Source organism: Pollachius pollachius (genome assembly GCF_949987615.1).
Source record: "Pollachius pollachius genome assembly, chromosome: 13".
In the NCBI taxonomy this organism is placed as follows: domain Eukaryota; kingdom Metazoa; phylum Chordata; class Actinopteri; order Gadiformes; family Gadidae; genus Pollachius; species Pollachius pollachius.
The window spans coordinates 9575626-9597590 of NC_136946.1; the positions used below are offsets into that span (position 1 = coordinate 9575626).

Sequence of the window (21965 nt, forward strand, 5' to 3'; positions counted from 1 at the left end):
ACACACACACACACACACACACACACACAGGCGCATAGGGAGGTGCTGGCTGACAGGATTTGAAAGGAGAGGACACACAGAGGGCAGGCGCTAAGAATGATTTCTTTTACCGGGTTCCCTTTCCCTTGAAACCCTCCCTTCTCCCGGCTCAAGGAACACTCCGTGCCCCCCTCTATAAAGTCTTATTTCGTTTATTATTTACAGCCCAATCTTGTTTTTCCGAAAAATAACTCAAATTATTACTCAAATAACACAAATGACCTTTCTCACCTTGGCATCGGCACTGGCTTTCTGAAAGCTTCTTTTGTTGACTCAAAGAGCCTTGAATAAGGTGATAAGGAAGGCACAGTCTCAACACTCGGCACGAGAAATGGGAAACGGTTAAAAAATATATCGGAACACACACACACACACACACACGCCGCCATCAGGAGAGACAACACCTGGAGAGCCACAGCACACATCACAAGAGAGACTCGACAATAGTGATGCATCGATCGTTTGACTGAAAACCAATTCAAATCGAGAAACTTTTACATGAATAATATTTTGGGTGAAAAATAACTTTCAAAATTGTGACCCGATGTCCTCCTATTTGCTGAAAGGCAGATGCCATTGACGAATGTGGATACCGATGTACGGCCGATGCATTGATCATGCTATGAAAAACATTCCAACCATTTTGAACATTTGCAATACCACTTTAAGTTATCAATCTTTCCAATAGGCACAGACAATGGGTAAATGGCTGCAAATCCTCAACCATTCACTCAATATCAATTCAGTTATTGTTATAGAGGTCAGGCATGTGCGCAAGCTTTACCCAGCAGGAAATTGTGTGCAGGCCACAGAATGGCGGAGTTAAATAATTTAAAACCATTGCATGAATTAAAAAACGAGAGGGCTATTGTTGGATATTCTTGCCAGCCCAGTGTCTTCATTGAAATCGGTTCTCTGAAACCAAATTGAAAGCAAGCACAAGCCAAGCAAGCCTTACCAAACTGCTGCTATTGTTCCAAATAACATTGGTTGCTTAATGACTGAAAATGGCATCGCTGGGCACTAGTGGTAAAACATAATGGAGCAACCACCTCTTTCTAATAGATATCCATCCAACCATGATTAAATATAAGCGCAAACACTATTTATAAAACAGACATTAGTTCAATTGATTCCATTTTGTTTTTCCACTTCACTACGCTATTACTAGTGCATATCGGTTGGCAGTTCAATTTGTTTGTGCAGGTGAATTTTTTCAGTTTTTCTACCTTTTACCAAAATAAGTCAAACCACAGCCGCATCTCAACACTACATCCTGATAGCATGCATAATCAAACTAATCCTGGCAGGCTGGCACACCGGATCCAAACTCTATTTCCAAGTTTATTCAACAACTCGAAAATATGCTCCCATTTGTACCATCTTGCACACCGACGCGATCCAAGACTAGCGGTGGTGGGATCGAACAGAAACGCATAATCTGAAGCAAACAGCGGTGGCGACAGAGACGCACCCAGAGGTAGTAGGTGAACTGCAGGGCGAAGATGGCGATGCCCTCGTTGTCGAATGAGCCGGCCACCGAGCGAGAGATGTAGCCGGGGACGATGGCGATGAAGCAGGCGGCCAGCAGGCCGGCGCCCTGGCTCCACAGCTCCTTGGTCAGCAGGTAGGTGGAGATGGCGGTGAGCCCGCTGAACACGGGCGCCAGGAACACACACACGTCCCGGATGTGCACCGTGATGTGGAGCAGGTTGAGCACGTAGTGGATGAGGCCCGCCGTCACCATCAGCCCCGGGTACACCTGGGGGGAGGGAGGGAGAGAGGGGGGGAGGTGGAGGGAGGGCAGGAGAGAGGTGGAGGGGAGGGAGGGAAGAGAAGGAGATAGATAGATAGGGAGGGAGGGAGGGAGGTAAGGAGAGAGGCGGTAAGGGAGGGAGAGAGGCGGAGAGGAGTGAGAGAAGGAGAGAGATGGAGAGGGAGGGAGAGAGGCAGAGGGGGAGGGAGGGAAGGAGAGAGGTGGAGGGAAGGGAGGAAGAGAGGCGGAGGGGAGTGAGAGAAGGAGAGAGATGGAGAGGGAGGAAGAGAGGCGGAGGGGGAGGGAGGGAAGGAGAGAGGCGGAGAGGAGTGAGAGTAGGAGAGAGATGGAGAGGGAGGGAGAGAGGTGGAGGGGAGGGAGGGAAGGGAGGGAGGGAAGGAGAGAGGCGGAGAGGAGTGAGAGAAGGAGAGAGATGGAGAGGGAGGGAGAGAGGTGGAGGGTGAGGGAGGGAAGGAGTGAGGCGGAGGGGAGGGAGGAAGAGAGGCGGAGGGGAGGGAGGGAAGGAGAGAGGCGGAGAGGGAGGGAGAGAAGGGGAGGGAGGGAGGGAAGGAGAGAGGTGGAGGGAGGGAAGGAGTGAGGCGATGGGGGAGTGAGGGAAGGAGAGAGGTGGAGGGGAGGGAGGGAGGGAGGGAGATAAGGAGCGAGGTGGAGGGGGGGGAGAGGAGAGAGTCAGAGGGAGGGAGAGAGAGTTCTATTAAAGTATGCCACAGTATTTGTATGTTAATATTAGAAGGTCAAGATTGAATATCTGAATCAGTTTATTTTTCATTCGTATTTTTTTTCATTCCATTAGTTTATAAACTGCAATCACTGTTATTTGCTAAATTGTTAGGATTGCAAATCTTGCGTTGCTCTTTTCTTTTTCGTCATTAAAATGTACTTCTTATTTCAGAACATTAACAATAAGGATGATTGGCTTGAGATGAATTGAATGCGAGTGAGAGAGAAAAACAATGAAAGTGTAGTGTAGAACGACCAACAATACACACAAAGTGAACACGGTACAAAAAAAGAAAGGGGAACCCAACGAAAGGCAAACAAAAGATAATGAGTTCCTCATTAAAGGTCCCTGAAAAAGATAAAAATAAGGAACGAGTGCTCGCTGAAGCTCATCAAGGGAGACACCAAGCACGTCTTTCCCCCTTGAGGAGCCTCGAGAGACGGACCTCTCCGAGGCTCCGAGAGCACACAGCGGATCACAGCGATCCTGTTAACCGAATCCGCCCCTGGACCCTGGCCAGTGCTTGGCAGCGGCGCAGGTACCGTTACTCTTGAGGAGAAAGTTGTAACTCATTACAAGGGGCGGGCAGGCTGACAGGACCGGACCCCCTGAGGGGGCCTTCCTCCTCTCCCCCTCTATAAAACACGATTTTAATTAGGACCCCCGTGACGCACGCTGTCTCCTGCGACTAAGGCGGCCGGGTGCAGGGGGATGACGTGCTTGGCCTTTAACTGTGAATGATGTTGCCCGTTGACTATGAATGAAGATACGGATAAATATATATGAAAGGGTGCGTAATGTTTAATGAGAGACACTACTCGTTGGATTCGAGCGAGCAGAAATGGAAGAGACGGGCACGACGACAACGACGAGAAAGGACGACAGACTGAGAATAAGAGGGCTGTGTGCATGGTGGGTTTGACCACTGTGATCCTTAAGACTTTGGGTCGTTTCCGTTTCGCTCTTTGCATTTCTAATTAGCCGATGTAGAGGAGGCCGAACACCAAGCTCCATCGCCTGCAGGTCTTAATGTCCCCGTCCCTACCTGGGGGGCCGTGCCTCCCTGAACTGTGGGGGAGACCAGTCCAAGTGGAATATGCACAAAGCTTACAGAACTGGGACGACGGTTTGAAAGCCTTTGAGTTGCCTGAGTGCGTGTGTGTATGTGTGTGTGCCGTCGCCTGGAAGCCTTTCAGTGGTTCATTTTGAAATGTTGCCCATCAGCGGAAGCAGGAGAAAGTGAGTGAGAGAGCGCTGGGAAAGTTGCGGCCTCCCGAGTCTAACCCGTACTCAGCAGAAGGGGTTCCACCCAGGCGTACGCCGACATACATTATGAATGTGCCAGGGCACTTTGTTACTCGGGATAACAAAGAGCATTTTATTGGGCCAACAGTGCACCATTGTCACACACGCTTCGCATATGAAAAGCCCTCATTCTCGGGGAGCTTGGGAGGGAACCGCCGTTCATCGCACACGAGAGAGAAGGAAGGAAGGAGAGAGCGAGCGGAAAGAGATTGAAGATAGGCAGCGTCGGCATCAGAAATGGGCAAAAAAACTAAGGAGAAAAAGAAGGAATCAGCTTGTGGTCCGATGAGCAGATATGCTTGCCCATCCTGGAAGCGGGAGGATCAGGGCCGGGTGCCATGAAGAATTAATGGCCGGTGTTGGATGGACAATGCACCCAGAGCTTCAGGAAAGAAAGAGGATGTGAAGGACGTCAAGCAGGAGATGATGATGGGGTGTTGAAGGATCGGATAGCCACAGGGGGCGAGGAGAGAGCAGCAGAGGTAGATGGGAGGCCGACAGATGCAGGAGACATGCACCTCTGAATGAGAAAAAGGTGCTATAGGCCTGGGCCTTATGCATCGTTTCAAGTTTTTGGCAACCCTCAGGTATTCTGAAGGTATTTTCGCAAAAGTCCTGCCACAAGCCAGTATCTACATTCACAGTGTGCATCTTCCCCTGCTTGAAGGACGTTGATTTTAAGTGGACACACTACTGCAGAATTTCATCTCAGGCATTCTGGACATTTTAATAGGTGGTTGCATCCTTTGACTTAAAAAAAAAGTGGAACTCTGAATAAAAAACAAGGTAAAATTGTTTTATGGAGCTTCCTTTAACAAATCAACCAATTTGAAATGACACCGCAACCTGTGAAGTGATCAAACATGATAAAAAAGGACACTTTTATAAGCCTTAGACAGCTTTATTGAATTCTTAAATAAATATTAGAATTTAATTTGACCTTGTTATTAAGTGAAGAGAAGAATGTTGTTCATAGGCTAACATTTTATTTAAAGTCTTGTGGCCAAACGGTGAAGCCCATTAAAGCAGAGCAAAAACGACAGGCATACTAATATAGTTCAGTGATTAATTAGTTAGTCCAAGTGATGGTTTTAAGGAAGGCCTCAGGAAGATGTACCCTCGGTCATTAAGAAACACTTGAAATAGCATAGAATAACTTGCTCTTTATACCCTCCAGTAGACAGCCTTTTCTGATGAAATCGTAAATGAAAAATCCTCGTCCATGCACTAATGTGTGATCGGGGAAATGCATATACCCTAAAATGATCCTAAAGTATTAAAATGCTAAGATGAAACGCCAGGAATCGCACCGTGCCAACACTTCCTTTCTCTGTATTTTCTGGCATCTGGTTTGTTATCTCACAAAAAACGCAATAAGCTGTGTTCCACAAGGTGTTCCGCCGTGTCTTTGGTTTGATTTCACTGTTCAGCTACCCTTTAAAACAAAAAAAAAGAGATTCGTCCCCCATTTCAGTTGTGTCCAGACTGATCCAAAGTAAAGCAGCCTGAATCCACTCTAACGCTGGACTCATTCACCTCAGGTTCCCCCAGTGCCCAACCACATTGCAACCACTGGCATCGCAAGTGAAATTCATAAAATAATAATGTGGCAGATAAAAAGCTCGGCCTGAGCTGACTTCAGCCAGCTGGCCGGATTGGCACGCCGGCGCCTGGCGGATCTCTTAAGCCGGTCGTAGGTCTTGCTTTTACTTTGCATAGATTTGCATGTGACAGGGTGATATTTGCATATGGATTGGATAGGGGATGACCCCCACCCACCTAGGGAATGAAATGACTTTGAACCCTCGGAGGGGGAATACGACCTGCCATCTGTAAGTTTAGTGTTGGTCGCCTCAACTTCGGAGAGGACCGGTAATGGGCTACAGCAGGCAAAGCTACTACACCAACCCATTCGATTAAAGAGTGAGGCGCTCTTAATAGCCTGCATCCCGAGGCATTTCTCAGAGTAAGCCTGTTAATGGACTCAATTACAAATACAAAATGGCATGACAAGTTGCCCGTAGGTGCCAATCTGTTGTTCATTATTAGGTACAAACGGCAGAATGATATACAACAGTAGACAGGCCATTACAGCAGCAGAGTACGTGAGGAATGTATAGAAAAGACACAACGCTATTCAGAAAGGCGACACTGAGGTCTGAAATACAGAGCAGGTCAACTCACAATCAAAGGAACCATAGCGCGTCTATTCCCATTTCCCTTATAATCAACAATAAAGATAATATTCCTGAGATACAACTGGGAGTATCCCGCTTTATATATAGTGCTATAGTTAGGAGATGAATGACAATACTCCTTCTTCACAGTCCTGCCTGTCCACACTCTTCCAGAAAATGTGGGCTTCCCAGACTTGAGGCCAATAAACAAATATATTGTACATCTTGTGAACATTTTGCTCATAAAAGGAGCACAATTATTTATAGACAGATCTTTTTCTTTGTGTATTAATTTCTAAAATTGAACAATGGACGTAGACAGAATAGCGCTGTCCCATTTGTATGCAGAGGGCGTTGCACGGCACCGCTCAAGGATAATGAAAATGTCATAAAGATGAACTTCCAAAGACTAGACACTCTGATAAAGTCAGATTACCATGTCAAAGCTTTTTTACCGTACCCCAAAATATTGACAAACAGTGGCAGAATGAGCGCCAACTGACTACAGGGTTGAATGACTTTCGATGTGTTTATTTGTGAAAAGAATCTGCAAAAACAACGAAAACACAAGAAGACTATCACTCGTCCTGATTTGGTTCATGATTTCAATTTGAGGTTTCTGGGATGCATTGCATCCGTAATGGTGATGTGCAGCTCATTTCAGCTTTACAACAGGCTTACGAAATCCCACAGAAGATTACGAAATAGCAGTGAACAGCGACAGAAAAATAAAAAGAGAAGGAATGTAAGAGAGGGAGATTTTTTTAGGAGGGACATCTGCCAAGAGCAAAGCTGCCTCGCATTCTCTCAGCAGGAGCCAACTGATGAAGTACATTGGGAGCCTGAACACAAGCTCACCCTGGCACCACAGAAACGTGTTTTGTTGTCACGATTGGACCGTTGGCCGCCGAGATCAAAGCTCACGGCACAATGGCTCATAACCCCCCTTCTGTCCAAGCAAGCTAAAAAACAAAAAACTGCGCTCAAGGCTTCCTTACAGGAAGCTCTGGGTCTGTGTTTGTGACTTGTTTGTGAGGAAGCAGGGAAAGAGGGTCAGAGGGAGATGTATGCTGCATAATAGGCAGGCAGTAATTCACAGAATAAATGGGGGGTTGTGTATTTTTTTGTTCGTAAACAGGGCAACCATGCAAGCTTGGAGGTATCCATCAAGTTAACTGCTTCCTACCGTCCGCTGTGCCAATGCGATTAAGACTCATAGCGGTGTTCTGCAGGAGACTTACGAGGCAGAGCATCGTACAACATGCGTGTCTGGTATCACCATGCAACAGAGACCTCTTGATCAACATGCCCACCAACCAGGGTTCTGCCTTGCTACAAGGGTTCTTTGCATGAGGCTTGAATAAGGCGAATATTGCCTTCCTCAATCCTCGTCAGCACTTTCATTGCTCATGCATGCATTTAAATAGCAAATATTGTTGCCGGTAGAATCTCATATTGCCATCTTAAACGGGAGCAATGCCTGGGGTGAAACGGTTCAGTACTACACGGTTTTGAAACATCGACAAAAGACATTTAGTCCGATTGTATTTTGAAGTAAAATTTTCATTTCTAACAGTAAAGCACGTGGATAGCTTGGCTTTCAGCAGCATATGGAAACAAACAAAACAGAAAATGTCTGCTTTAAAACATAAAATAATTATTTAAACACAACTCCAACAAGGGATGCTCGATCTCCGAGTGTCCTTTAGTGAATATCATCCCCAAAACATATGATATGTATGCAATTTACGAAAATGTTTTGGATTAAATCGTTTATTACTATTACTACTATTATTTACAAGGTACAATAACTGAGTCATGTATTGTATGGTTTGCAGTGCATACAGAACCGTGCAACGCAGACCCTGTACAGCACGGTTCAATGAGGATTCATGTACCGTCTCACACCTAATGCATACATAAAATACATGATGTAGTGTTGCCCTTTCCGGCTTGCCTGAATTAGTCCCAGGTGGATAGAAAAGTGCTGTGCTGCGGTAGTGTAGGGCCAAAAATCCTTATTGTGCATCCCTAGAAATTAAGATGTGTGTGGTGCATGAAATGTGTTGGTAAACAGGTGTATTGGGAATACAGAGCCATGACCTTGGAGGTCATACTTACTGTGCCCCCAACGATCCTCCCCAGCGGGTACCATGCTCTCTCATCAAACCAGTTGAGGAACTCGTAGAAGCCATTGGTTGCAAGATGGTGTGTTGATCTGTAGTTAAACCTGAAGAAGAAAAACAGATAGATGTTAAGTACAAGAGCAACATCAAGAGCAAAAATGCAACACGATGTCAAAGCCAATTTGGCTCTTGCCTTTATAGCCTGCCCAGAGCTGGAAATGTTGACGATGGATGAAGGTAAGAAAGTACATTTTTGAAACAATGTGGTCTCATTTTCAACACTTTATGAAGGCGGTGGTGTGGGTTAGATATGAGGATCTGGTCATGTTAGAATGAGATCTAAACCACAGAACGTTCTTTCTACTTGGGAACCTAGTCAGGGGCCATGAAACACAGTCTAAGTGTCAAGGTCTGCTTTTTTTTGAGTTTGGAATTACAGGGAAGGTTTATGGCACGCTCATACACTGGATCATTCTCAACAATGTCAGCCAGCAAAAAAGTCCCATGCAAATAACTCTCTACCATGTCGGATTAAGATGACAAGTGTTCCACTGTTTAGCACGAGTGCCCCGGCGAACTGGCGAATTGAGAGCAAGACGCATTCAGACATAGTAGGTTCTGTTCTGTATGAGGCACGCACACCTATCGGAAGATAAGTCCACGCATGATGAACCTGAGGCAGAGAGTGAGGCGACGAAGGACAATTACCTGTTGCAGCTGACACTAATGGAGAGAAATGGCGATGAAGGCCTGGAAGATAACCTCCTCTCAACCTGGCTAATCATCCCTCTCTCGTCCTCCCCCTCTCACACCTTGGCCAGCTCATTGCTTGGTATTCTGTCATATGTGAAAATCCTTTTGCAAGCCCGCCAAAGCAGGGTCAGGGGGCACGGTGTGAAGAGCGACCGGGGAGGCGGCTATGCTGCTTTACTTCCCTTGTTTGTAATCAACACCACATATAAAATGGATTCACTGTTGTATTACCAGACCCACAAGACTTACAGCAGTGTGATGACGCTATGTCTTGTTGATGTGCCATACAAGATGGGCTGGTTACCTACAGGCCTACAGACAAGAATCTTCTATAAATCAGGGATTCTTATAATGGTTTGTTAACATGGCGTTTTGCCACTTAGAGGTTTTGGTTTGTGGGCACAGAAACCGGTTCATAACTGTACCTATTCCAGTTACGATCCGAGAGGTTAAGATCGGCCCTCTGCATATAGAAATTTAGCCCAGTCAAAGTCTGCTTTCAAAGTTTATTGAAAACACAGTGTGAGCCACATAAACCACCATTGGTCCATTGGTGGTCAGTTGTCAAATGCAGCGAGGCAAAAATAGGGCAGCACAACAGCAAGCATGCGGAGGAAATAAAAAGAAAAACATTTTGCAATGATCTTCTTAAACGAGGATGGCAGAGAGTACTCTAATCCTATGCTTGTCACTTTGATGGGTGGGATAATGTAGCACCCCCAAGGAAAATTAGCAATTAAGTGCGGAACTGCTGATATGTTCTCTGCCTGCAGAGCAGTTCAGAGCACCATACCAATGCTCCATCGATGGGCTGCCGGGGAGCGTTGCGATAACATGCCCCACACACTGCTCAACAACACCGAGCCAATGGAAGTCAGGATACAGATACAAATATATGTATATATTTTCGTCTTTCAATCAAAAATATACCGTAATACACAAATTACATTAACTAATAAAAATGTTAAATAAATATTGATTCAAGATAGGATTTATCCCGTTTCTTATGCCTAGAGACCGAGGCAGTAGAGTGATTCAGTACGAAACAGATACAATGATAGAGATTCTACTAGACTCAACATCACCTATGGGAAACCAACAGGCTTTGCAATTAATGTAGACCTAGATCCTGGAACGTTTTTTGCAGATTAGCAAAAGCCCTTCCAATAAAGACAAAGGATATACCCCCAAGCCAGACAAAATGGTCCCATTGCGGTTTGTGAGCCAGTAATACCTCAAACCTACACGTTGGGCCGCCTAGTCACATGCATGGCCCCGATTTAACACCATGGCTGTGGCAGCTTTGTCAGTGCGTGAATGAAGGCTGATTCATGGGATGAAACTGCTACTTTGACTGATTTGCTTCCCCCTCCCTTTCTTCACACTGATCAGATGGATTAAATGCAAGTCATGGTGCATTAATGGACCTGGAAAACCATTACCAAGCAGCTGCTTCAAAATCAAGCCCGTCATGAAAAGGCAAATACTTACATGAGGCATCTGGTAAAGCTGCGTTAAAACATGCATGAGATCCCATGACATAAGTGTCACTTGTGAAATGCAATATCTCAAGGACATAATGGCGTCCTACTCAAAATGTCATGGACATACAAGAGACAACTGAACTGGGATCAAATAGAATACAAAAATGACAGCTTTAGGCTAGTTGTCAGCATCTATAGGCTGTGCTCAAAATGACAGCCTATTATTAATGTATTGTAAAGGCTTTTGGACCAACAGAATCATCTGAAGCAGAAGCTTTCTCTGAACCACTCCAATAGCTTAATCAGTCAAGGGTGGCTGACCAAACATATCCCCAGAGCAAAACGTCAGCTATGTTTTTTGAGGAGAAATTGTGTCCTAATGGACAGGATGAAGCATCTGAACAACATCTGGATCTAGTCTCTTTGATAGTTGTTTCAGTGGAGCAAAATCCATAACCCAATTAAAAAGTATACTTCAGCCAATTGGGGGGGGGGGGGGGGGGGGGGTGGTGGTGGTGTTATTGCAAAGTACTGATCATTGCAGGGTGATCATTGGGAGGGTGCAAACATTTCAAAATAAAGAATACAACAAGAAACCCGCTGTCTATTATACAAACTAAAAAGATGCAACAGCCTAGGGCTGGGCGATTAATCAAATTTTGATTGCGATTTAGATTTTAGGGCCAAACGATCACAAAACTAATATAATTGAACATAATAGACCATTTTGTGTATTTTTTTAAGGAAAATTTTAAGTTCTCAATTACAAAGTGTTTTTTTGGGAGAGACATGCTGAATAAATACATCATGTTTTCAAACTCAACAATAATCCTTTGAATAATTTTAATTTCAATATTGACCAAAATAATCGTGATTATGATTTTTTTTAGACAAAAAAAAAACAAATTTTCTTTGAAAACAAAACACTCACATGGGTCTGCAGGGAGTTATACACAACTGTTTTAATCGAAAAAAACAAACAAATCAAATAGTAGACAGATGAATGGATCTGGCAGAGCAACATCAGGATGATGCAGAGGAATCCCGACACATCCAGACTAAATTGAGGGGTTAACGACCCAACAAGGTTAATGCGTTCTGTAATGGCATTCACCGATAGCAATAACATGCAGATGCTAGAGCAAATTAGTCAAGTCTGGATTTAAATATGGCCTGTAATTATTAGCTCACTACCACAGACATTGGGTTATGCTCCATGGGGCTGATGCAGAGGGTTTCTGCACGAGTTAGAGTTATAACATCTAAAAACACGGAAGAGATCAGTAAGGCAATGAATATAAAGTGCAGCTAATGATACCGCCAAGCCATCCATTTCCGGCATTGCCCAACAGGCGATAAATAAATAATAACACTAATTTCAGTGTGTAAACAGTTGCCTTGGAGAGCGGAGAGCCTTGAAAATGATTGAGCACGCGGCTCATCGATGGAGATAAAACAGCAACCGGCAAACGCCGCTCAACTGTAATGCCATGAGGAATAAGCCGTCAGATTAAAACTAAAGATCATTCATTTACATACATTAGGATCTAATTCCAAGTTGCGTTTTTCATAACTTTTCAACGCAGCCAGCTGGCGTCGTTGGGGGAAGCACAGACAGATGGCGCCGGCTTGCTAGGTGGGCCGTGCTGCCACTCTGCCAGTCTGCCAATAAGCAAAGAGCCTTTTCAAGCGCCTATTCAAACACTTCAATGAAAAAAATGACACTTTTTGTAGAGCTATGCTTCGCTATGTAAAGAAATATTAGCATAATGGAAGAAATACAGGCCCAGTTACGTTGAGAAAAAAAACTAAGCACTCACAGTGCCATCCCATCCCAGGTGAACAACCAACAGGAGCTCCATGGTGCATGACGGCATATCAACACAGCCTGGCGCTCGCCCCGGGGAGATGGGACGCCATAAATCGCCCCCATTTATTTGTTCAACGCAGGCACAAATTCTGACAGACCGAAGATAAAGAATTGCGCATACAATTTAGGTTGTGTAAAAAAAAAGGTGACATTCATCCCGTTTTAAAGTTGAGCGCTTTGTGATAAAATCTTGCTGTGCGTAGGCGTTCGCCGACATTGACAAAGAAGGCAGGAAAAATAAGAACGAGAAAGAAATCTGGAACAATACAAGATTGGTTTTGGTGTCAGCGCTGTGTTCCTTTTTTGTCCAGCACTAGGGTGTAAAGGCAAAAAGCCAATGAGCTCTGGATTTTCCTGTCATCCATTAAATTGCAAAATACTGCCAGTGCATTTGACACTCTAATACGTTTTTTACTTTATTTATACATACCAAAATGTTACAAGAAGGAAAATGACTGGAATGGGACTCACTTTCAACCACCCCCTGCCCACTAGGTTTTGTAACACCTCCTGGGTGTTACAAAATAAGATAAAGTCAAATAAACATACAATTAAAAAGCAATGAGAAAACCGGTCTCGTTTGACAAATGTTGATGACAGATACCGGCATAACAAAGGACAACATGACGAATAGATGTAATTAGGGAAGCAATATGTAAAAAATAAAAAATAAATTAAAAGAATGTACATGAAGTGAATTGTTCAAATGAACCTTGCAAGATTTAGGGCTATTCCAGTAAAGCAGGATCAGACAGAAAGTCATCACTGTAGCAACCACCGTTGTTTTTTTGAAATGTACCGAAGCTAGGACACCGATCGCTGGATGCATTTTAGCCAACCAATGTTGTTGCCAACCTGTGCTAACCCAATCCTAGTCCTATCAAATTAATGCTAATACGTTTTTTTTTTACAGTAAAATAAAAGGACTTACTTTCTGAAGGTGGCTCACATAATCTCAAATCCACATAGTGAGGCCAAATAAAGCAAACAAAACAACTTGTCCCCTATAGCCAAAAGCCTTCAACATAAAGCCCAAATTTCAAATATGGATTTGTCCAAAAAGTGCCATCAATGCACTGATTAGTTTTTAACAATAGGCCAATTTGAGCTGCCGTTAACCAGAGTCATGGGTTCTTTGTTGCATTGCAATTACTGTGATGGTATTATTTATATTCAACAAAAGCCTGTCGCTGATTGTGCATGCAGGGAAGACAGCACCAGCAGCACCATCACATTTCGATGAAGCAGAAAAAAAAAATAACATACCAAAAACTCGGGAGACATTTAACTGTTTGCGGACCGGGAGAGAGAGTCCCTTTGGAGGGCAGAACAGAGAGAGAAAAGAGCAACCTGCCGTACAGACAGTCGCACAGCATAACTTTAAACAAATCATGCACACTGCCCGGGGCGACCGGGAAACAGCAGGTTATTAACCTCTCTTCACACCGCTGCCACAGCTGCCAGAGGGCCGCCACCGGGCTGTGGAACTCTATTTACATGTTTCTCTCCCCTTTCGCTTCAGTGTGGACGGTCATTTCACACTTGAGGGCACGCAGTGTTTCTCACCAAACATAAGTGGAAGGAGATAATACGTAGGGACAGAGTGGGTGTCGGGTCTAGTCTGGCCGCCCCCTTGTGAGGAGGAAGAAGACTATGGCCGACTTACCATGGGCAACCGGTCCACGTTCCCTGTGAAGTGTTTGTACGGCCTTGTGGATGGATAATTAATGCATGAAACAAACATTAGACTTGGAAATGTAAGAAAGATAAATAGTTGGAACAACCACAAAAGTTCACACTGCTATATTGAGATCAGCTTGCACTAGTCGCAACGCTGATTATTCAGATAGACTCTGGCATCAATGCAAGTTTCCTACGTTATATCATATCATTGCCTTTAGCAAGATTAAGAAACACCATAGGAAAGTACATAATTATAAGTTCACAGAAACGTGATTGGCAAAAATGGTTTTGACTGCCTCCGATGCAGGCAGGTTGATATACGCACTATGAATGTATCTTTTTTTAATCATATTTTAATATTTTTTCAGAAAACCAGGCCAGCCCTAGTGCGCACTCTTTGACATTATAAACGTGTCACAAATTATATGTTGGTGTCCGAACGCAAGCTCTATTTATCGCTGGCTGCGAACAGTGAAGGAATTTCTCAGATGATGCAAAGTGCCAACGCTGAGAGTGTACAAATAGTACCCATTGAGGCAAATGGAGGCTTATCAAATGGAACCGATCACGGCCACAGAGATGCCTCTTCTCTTGAAGCCTAGATTGCAGGTAGGTCTTTTTCAGCTGGTGGAGGCGCCGAGGTGAATGGCTAGGAGGGGAGGGAGCGGTAATTCTCTATCGAACCGCATTCAGAGGCAATGTTGCAGAGGCAGTCCAAGGCCTGAATTAATAAATAATCAGCGACTTTCAATTTCAGCAAGTGTATATATATTTTTTTTTTTTTCTCAAAGGCACACAAACTATCAGGGGTAGAGGCTGCCTTGAGCATGACTGCTATATTAAAGGTGCTAAAAAGCTAGTCCAATTGAGTTATTAGAAGATGCATTGGAAAGGTTTATGCTGATCGCTTTGCATTAGTGTTAAACGTTCAATTAACAATTGTTAGAATTAATAATTCCATGTTTAAACAAATTAACACAATGCATGCGTATCTACATAGTAGGAAGACATTTTCAATTTGATTTGCTATGTTTGGCTATTTGCCATGGGGTGTTTGGGATAATGTAATATTTAACAAATTTAAATTATTGGAAATTAATGTGCACCGCAGGGTAGGGCTTGCCAACCCCTAGCAGCCCAGCAGGTTTAATTCCTTGCTTAAAAATTCAACAATAAGAAAAAGTGACCCACGGAAATAAACCAAAGAAAATAGACCGATTAGAATTTTCATGGTGTTTTTATTCGACCATGTTTGCCATCCCTTAGTCTTTAAAATGCGAATGCATCCAGTGTTACAAGCTGCTTTGATCACATGTGCTTACTTAAATTGAAGTTACAAACGTACTTGGTCCGTCCCAGTGACTTCTATTAACATCGACATATGTGCTTCTGCACATTAGTGTGATGAGAGGAATGGAATGAATGCAAGACCAAGAAACACTTTGTTCCTCAAACCATCTAGGCTATCTGAATCAACATCAAGTAATTAAATCGAGAACAGATGTATTATTCAAAAATATGCACTTTTGTTAAAGTCCAAGAAAGAAACGTGCATAATGACAGATCCAAGATGAGTGTGACTTAATACAATATAGGTTGAGTTTATTAGCATTTGCAGACCAGCGAGGCTGAGGCCCACCGTATTCATCGAGGGAAAAAAAATCACTGAGCTGCTGTGTGCATGTGTATGTTTAGCAGCGCAGCGAAGCCCCAGCATTCAACAGACTGAATGAGCCTAGGTTGTTATTGATTAGTAATTACATGCTGTGGCAAGAAAGGAGACACCGAGAATCCTAATGTGTACTAGTTGAGCAGCACCAACGCAGTCTCTTAGCAGAATGCTGATGGGTTGGAGGTGACGGGGCAGAGATAAATAACACCCTACACACCAAGTCCACAGACAAAAGCCGAAGAGTATGATCACTTGGAGAAAATTGGGCAAAAACAAACATAAAGGAGGATGGACCTTCTGGTAATTACTAACACAGGCACCTATTCAAAAAGGACCCATCTCATCAGACTTTTTTTTTGCAATATCTTCAAATGCAGTGAAGGGAAGCTTGGGGAAAAGGGGATGGGGTTTGTTCTGAAATATATCCCGAACAGCAGTTAGGGATATAATTTGCTAAAACAAACCTAGGGAGACTAGAGAGAGAACTAGGTGGTCTTCCAAGGAAAGAAAGCGAGTCCATTTAGAAATCTGCCTCGGGTCTTTTACGGTGTTACAAGAACAGCTCTTAGAAGCTCTATGGCTGACTTTTTTTTTGATCCAATAAATTATTCACAAAAGGAACACACTGCAGGCATTAAATCCTCCAAAGATATAAGCCATCTCCCTAAGGAGTTGTAAGGAAACAAACATGTGGACGTAATGTTTTGGGAGTATTTAGTGATGGGGAAACGTGTTGTGTCCTGCCAGAGGAAGAGCAAACAGCAGTAGTTGGCACATTAAATGCACAAATATGCAATTTTGATAGTTTTGACAAAAGAGGGAAATGTATACAAATAGATAGTCCTCTAGTCCTAGTAACTAAATTGTTATGCTCCGAGGACAAATATTACATTAACCCAGTAGGCTTTTAACATTATCTTAATAGTATAGTCAGATTAGTTACTCTACACTATAATAAGGAGCAATACAAGACTAACTGCTAGCGGTTCATTTTGTTCACTTTATTTTTCTATAAACGACAAAGGACAGTAAGCACACAAATTAGCTAATGCATGTGGTTCAAATCTAGGCAACAGCATGACAGTGTCCATCTGCACTATATTCTTTAGTTCCTTTCAGGCATAACAGACCATTTTACCTTGGGTGAGATGCAGTATATTCCTTTAGTTACACTTTCTCCCATTGCCAGATACAGTGTTTTATAAATGAGTGGGAAAGGCAAGAAAAGGGACACAATTATGCCAGGTGAACACATAATATTGTGAGGTCCTTCCACAGGCCTTACACAACCTGTGGCCGTCTTAGTTTGAAATGGAAGCTGGCTGTGGAAGGTGGGAAAGCAGTTCCACATGCAGTTCATTGCCCAGTGCTGGTAAGAGCAGGATCAGGGGTGTTCATTACTAGATTACTGCCATGTCCGGTCAGTCCTGAGATTAGCCTACTCAGTCATTCTTGAGCTGTTTAACAATTTATGGTCCATATTTCTTTCAAGATTCATAATAACCTCAACATAAATTGCATCAAGTTCTTGGAACAATTTCCTTTTATTTACACATGGGGCTTTTAGAAAGCCATTAGAAAACACCTTCACACTTAACCAGACCCTCAAAATAGTGCACAGGAATCGTGTAATGGCTCAAAGACAAGGAGCACGTGCTTAATTACTTTAGGTTAGAGGAGGGCAATGATTTATCGATTGCTGTAAAATATATAATGAGGTTTTTAAAACGTGGTTAACAGACCGATTACCATCAGCACAAGGTGGCTACATATCCCGAATTAGCAGTTAAAAAGAAAATCTATCGCAATATTTTCCACATTTACGGCAAGAAACTTTTCCTTACAAAAAGGATCTTTGAAATGCTAAATAATTTATCATTAACAGCCCCTGCAGATGGAGACGGCTCCGATAAACAAAATACAACCAAAACACAGATTAGTCTGATGGTTCTTGCCCACTCCATGGTATACTGCCTGCTATACATGGTAGCAGAAAGTAACCCCTGATTCTAAGGGATGCTATATCAACAAAGCATGAAACATCTGTGATGTCATATTCAGAGTTGCATACACAGTTAACATAGAAAGACCGATGCATCAAATGGTGACATTTTAAAATAATTAAGTCCCCATGCGAATTTGCAGCAATTTTCCAAAAAAGAATCACGCCAGTTTAAAAGACAGATGGATTCAACCCTCAACTTCATACAGCCTACTGAGGGATGAACTTATGCTCTGTCCCCCGTCAATAAAATATCCTATATATATAGTGGATTACATATATATATAAAAATCATAATGGAGTTTCACTTTTTAATTCAAGTGTAGCGAATGGCAGTTCACGGATGAGGGGGATTATGATAAGTGGGTGTGTCTCGGTGTGCATATTGAGCATTCTTTAATCCGTTCATATTCTAGAGACATTCGGTTTTTTTAAGGTTGTTTCCACTGTGTTCCATATCTAAAGTACGCTTTCACTTCCTAAAGAAGTTTGGATCCAAAATAAGAAGTTGTCATAACTGCAAAAACAAAAAGCACCAAAGTAAACAACGTTATCAAAAACAACCATTTGTCCGGTACTGAAGTTCAAGGACACTGGATTGTAACACCGACTACTTTTGAGAATGCAATAAAAGGATTTTGTGTGGAGAAACATAAATAGGCTTTAACCTCCACCATTACCTGTAAGCTGTAGAGTGACTATGATTACTATGACAAAGGTACCCGATTGTTTTTGTTTAATCTAATTTATTCGCAGACTAGAGCTGTCCAAAACCATCCTTGGGGCATATGTTAGGTAAAACAAATAGCATTTGGGCCCCCAGTGCAGTGGCGCTAGTAATCCAGTGGTTTCACCAGCCTACAGCTGGATGCATGCAAGGAGAAACACTGAAAGATCCCATACATAACCAAGCACTAAGGGTGTGAATCTGGTGTGAATGGATGCTCGAATCAAAACTATTAGATTAAAAAAATCTATTCTCAAATGAGTATATGAGGGGTCCTCAATTCCGTACTGGCATCTGAAAGGCAGAGGGGCAAATTATGGTATGAAAGTAGTAGGGGTGACCTCGACTCTTCAATAGAAAGACCTCATCTTGAATAGTTGAATCACCATGTCGGTGCACATGTTAACATAGGACCATTCCACTGGGACGATGGGGGGGGGGGGGTGCTTTATGAGTGGTACCACAGCATCGCTGGACTTCTAGAAGGAAAGCCTCAATTATAAAAGTTAGGTGGATATGTGTTGCACTCAATAAATGTCCTTATTGTTTGTTTGATAAGCACTTTGTGTAATGGCAGAGGCACTATCCAATTTAATTATATTTTTTATTGTGATTTATTTTCTAAGTAGAGAACTATCTAGACCGTTAGTCTAGAAGTATACACTATATCAGGATAAAAATCTCAAGTCTGGCAGAAACTCAAAACTGTAAAAGAGGATCTAAAAATACAGCAGCTATCATATCATAGCACTCAGGCTGGTTTAAATTATTTTCTCAGTCAGTACTCAGTAGTGCAGTGCATCTTTGCCGTTCTGCTAAATTGAATGGCACCACATTTGTTATATACGCCAAAACGTAAACACATCACTCATGCATTTAAAAATGTGAACCTGTCAAACGCTTCGACCGTCTCTTAATCAAGGCAGGATTTGTCACGATCTGATGTAAAAACGTTGCAGAATCAGTCACAACGTAGCCCAGCCACTGTTCGAGTTCATCGTGCATTATATTTATTACGTACATGATATAAGCAATATTATAATACACAATTTTCTGTCAAATAAAATGCACATGACGTGATCACATGCACATTGTCGTTATATGATGAAGCTAATTTATTTGTAGACAGCTGTGGGAGACCCTGATAAGCTGATTGATTATTTTCAAGCGCTTTAACTACGTTAAATTCACAACAAATTAGGCATCATTGAGTCTCATACATAGTATATGGAATGTGATTTGAAGATCAGTCGATGGGTCTGGCCTGACGAATCAGATTAAACCCAATCCATTTTAAATCGAGGACACCACTAGAAAGACGAGTAAAGTGTGTCAACGATTATGTCGTTTTACATCTGAAACAATGACGTCAAATGATGTAATAATGTAAACACACAAAGGCAAACTTAATACAAAAGGCAACTATATACATTTACATATTTTGAAGTCGTAAAATCAATTCGGAATCATGACTCCAGAAGACAAGCATCGCGATTATTACTTCACTACATTTTTTCCCCCACCCCTAACAAGCTCAAACCATATCACTGATTATCGGCCTCAACATATTCTGCTTCACCATTTAAGTTGCTCTCAAAGAAACGGCACCCTTGTGTGCTTCGGTTCGATCCAGAGAAGCACTGCACAACACAACACACACAGCGCTTCAACTAGCGACCACCTAACGGCTTGTGGTGTTAGCGTAGGCCTTTAGCATGCATGCATGCATGCACGTGGACTACGCCGTCTTCTCCACCTGCTGGTTAACTTCAGGCTGCCTCGTAGCCTGAGACAGCCTGCTCTACAACTGTTAAGAGACTAATCTTCAGAGGCTACAAGTTAGCAGAAGGACCCCATTGCAATCCTCTGTAGAAACTGCTTTTCTGGCAGTTTTTTTTTCTTTCCGCACCCACTGCCCCCTGTTGTGATACATCAGCCTGGGCAAACGAAAGCAGGCTACCCATAATCCTTGGCGGCTCAGGAAAATGACCAGTCTTTAGGCAAGCATCAACCTGCTGTGAGGGCAGCAGGTTGAGATAAAGATCCATCGCCGTTTTGAGACGATCACGTGAGGGCATAAAACAGGACGTTGGAAAAACACAGATGTGGACAATTAAGTAGTCTACCGAACAGCTTTTCCTGGCCGACGTCGTTAGCATGGTCTGTGTGAGTGTAACGGCTTAGCTGGCCTTAAAGTCACTGAGGGGCTGCTGGCATACACCAAAAAAAGCTTGTGAGATCTCGACGGCTCGTTGGGTAAAATGTACACAGAATTTTACCAGCAAAGCGGTCATGAGGACACCACGGATGTTGAAAGAAGAAAAGCGCTTCGCAAATCCCACCAATCACTCGGACGGCAAGTTACATCATAGCAAAAGTTAGCTTTGCCCGCCTAAAGCTTCCGCATCTGTTTGGTGGAATCGCTCCTCTTCTGGGCAGTGCTCTCTTAGGGAGGGTCTGGGAATTTATATTATACAGTCTTGTGTACCACCACAAGCTTCCCCATCATCCCCCCCGCCCGGCCCCCCACAGCTGCTGCATATTCTACAGCTTGGAGACAATAAGCGATGGCTCAGAGAGCCTTCGCTTATTCAGTCTCTCCCGCTCTCTTTCTCTTTGTGAGAGTAATGTTTGAGTCTTCCACAGGGGATACTCTAAGCAGGCATAAATCCCCAGTCCTTATGGTCTCCTCTTCCTCACCATAGTGGTCTCCACTGCATTACAGCGTTAGCCTGGGACACAGTTCGTCTGTTGAGTCCGAGCCAACCAGCTCTCCCCTGTGCACAAATGTGCAACGGGCAAATAACAAAGCGATTAAGATGATGAGCCCTCTTCTGGCAACACAGTTGTTAATATGGTATCAAATTAAAGTTGTTTTCTAGGTTCACTAAAACAAATATGTAGAAATTAACAAATGCATGTAATCAGAGGAGCAGAAGCAAGTTTCTGGGAAACAAACAAGACGATTAAACTGATCCATTAATATAAAAAAAAGGAGGAACAAGACATGAGAGCAGATAATTACAAAGTATGGCATCACTTTTTCTTTGATGATGTATGTTAATCCGAGGAGGGCTAGTAGCACATTGTTCTTTGAAACCGACTGTACCCTTAGCCCAACTGTAACTTCCACTTTTTAAATTGCATGCAAGTCTAACACACACCTCTGCACGGTACAAATGGGTTAAACGCCTTTTCAAGAGCCAAGGAAATGCATAACTGTTAAAGAAATGTGCATATTAACAAATATAATATATATAAATAGATAAAGATATTGGCATCCAATTGACAACATCTACCATCGCTGATTGGAGATCCACTTGAAATGTGGCGAAAAGATGAGGCATCAGAAAACAAAATAAGAACTACATACGAGCAAACCTTGCTAGTTAAATGTATTTGCACATTTTGTCAGACGGCATACTGGATCGCTGAAGTCTGCACAACCTATTAATGCTCCGTGCAAACTGAGCCCCTAGCTCTTAAGGACTCCATTAAGTCAGTTCAACATTTTACTTGATCTGAGTAAACAGACGGGGCCAGAGACATTACCCAGTCGCTTAAACAGAAAGCCTGGTGGGGGATCGGTCCTGATTTGATACATTTAGTAAATTAAACACCTTTCAGTG

At 43.1% G+C, this 21965-nt stretch overlaps 1 protein-coding gene across 1 annotated transcript in view; it reads right to left on the bottom strand.

The window, feature by feature from the left end:
• LOC307084928 (dolichyl-diphosphooligosaccharide--protein glycosyltransferase subunit STT3B) overlaps positions 1-21965 on the bottom strand; it is a 76841-nt gene that overhangs the window by 38738 nt on the left and 16138 nt on the right. Inside the window, exons 2-3 of the mRNA XM_079749449.1 lie at positions 8141-8249; positions 1514-1801 (exon numbers count right to left, since the gene is read on the bottom strand). Of these exons, the coding sequence (XP_079605575.1) occupies positions 1514-1801; positions 8141-8249 (397 nt within the window). The remainder of the gene's footprint in view (positions 1-1513; positions 1802-8140; positions 8250-21965) is intronic.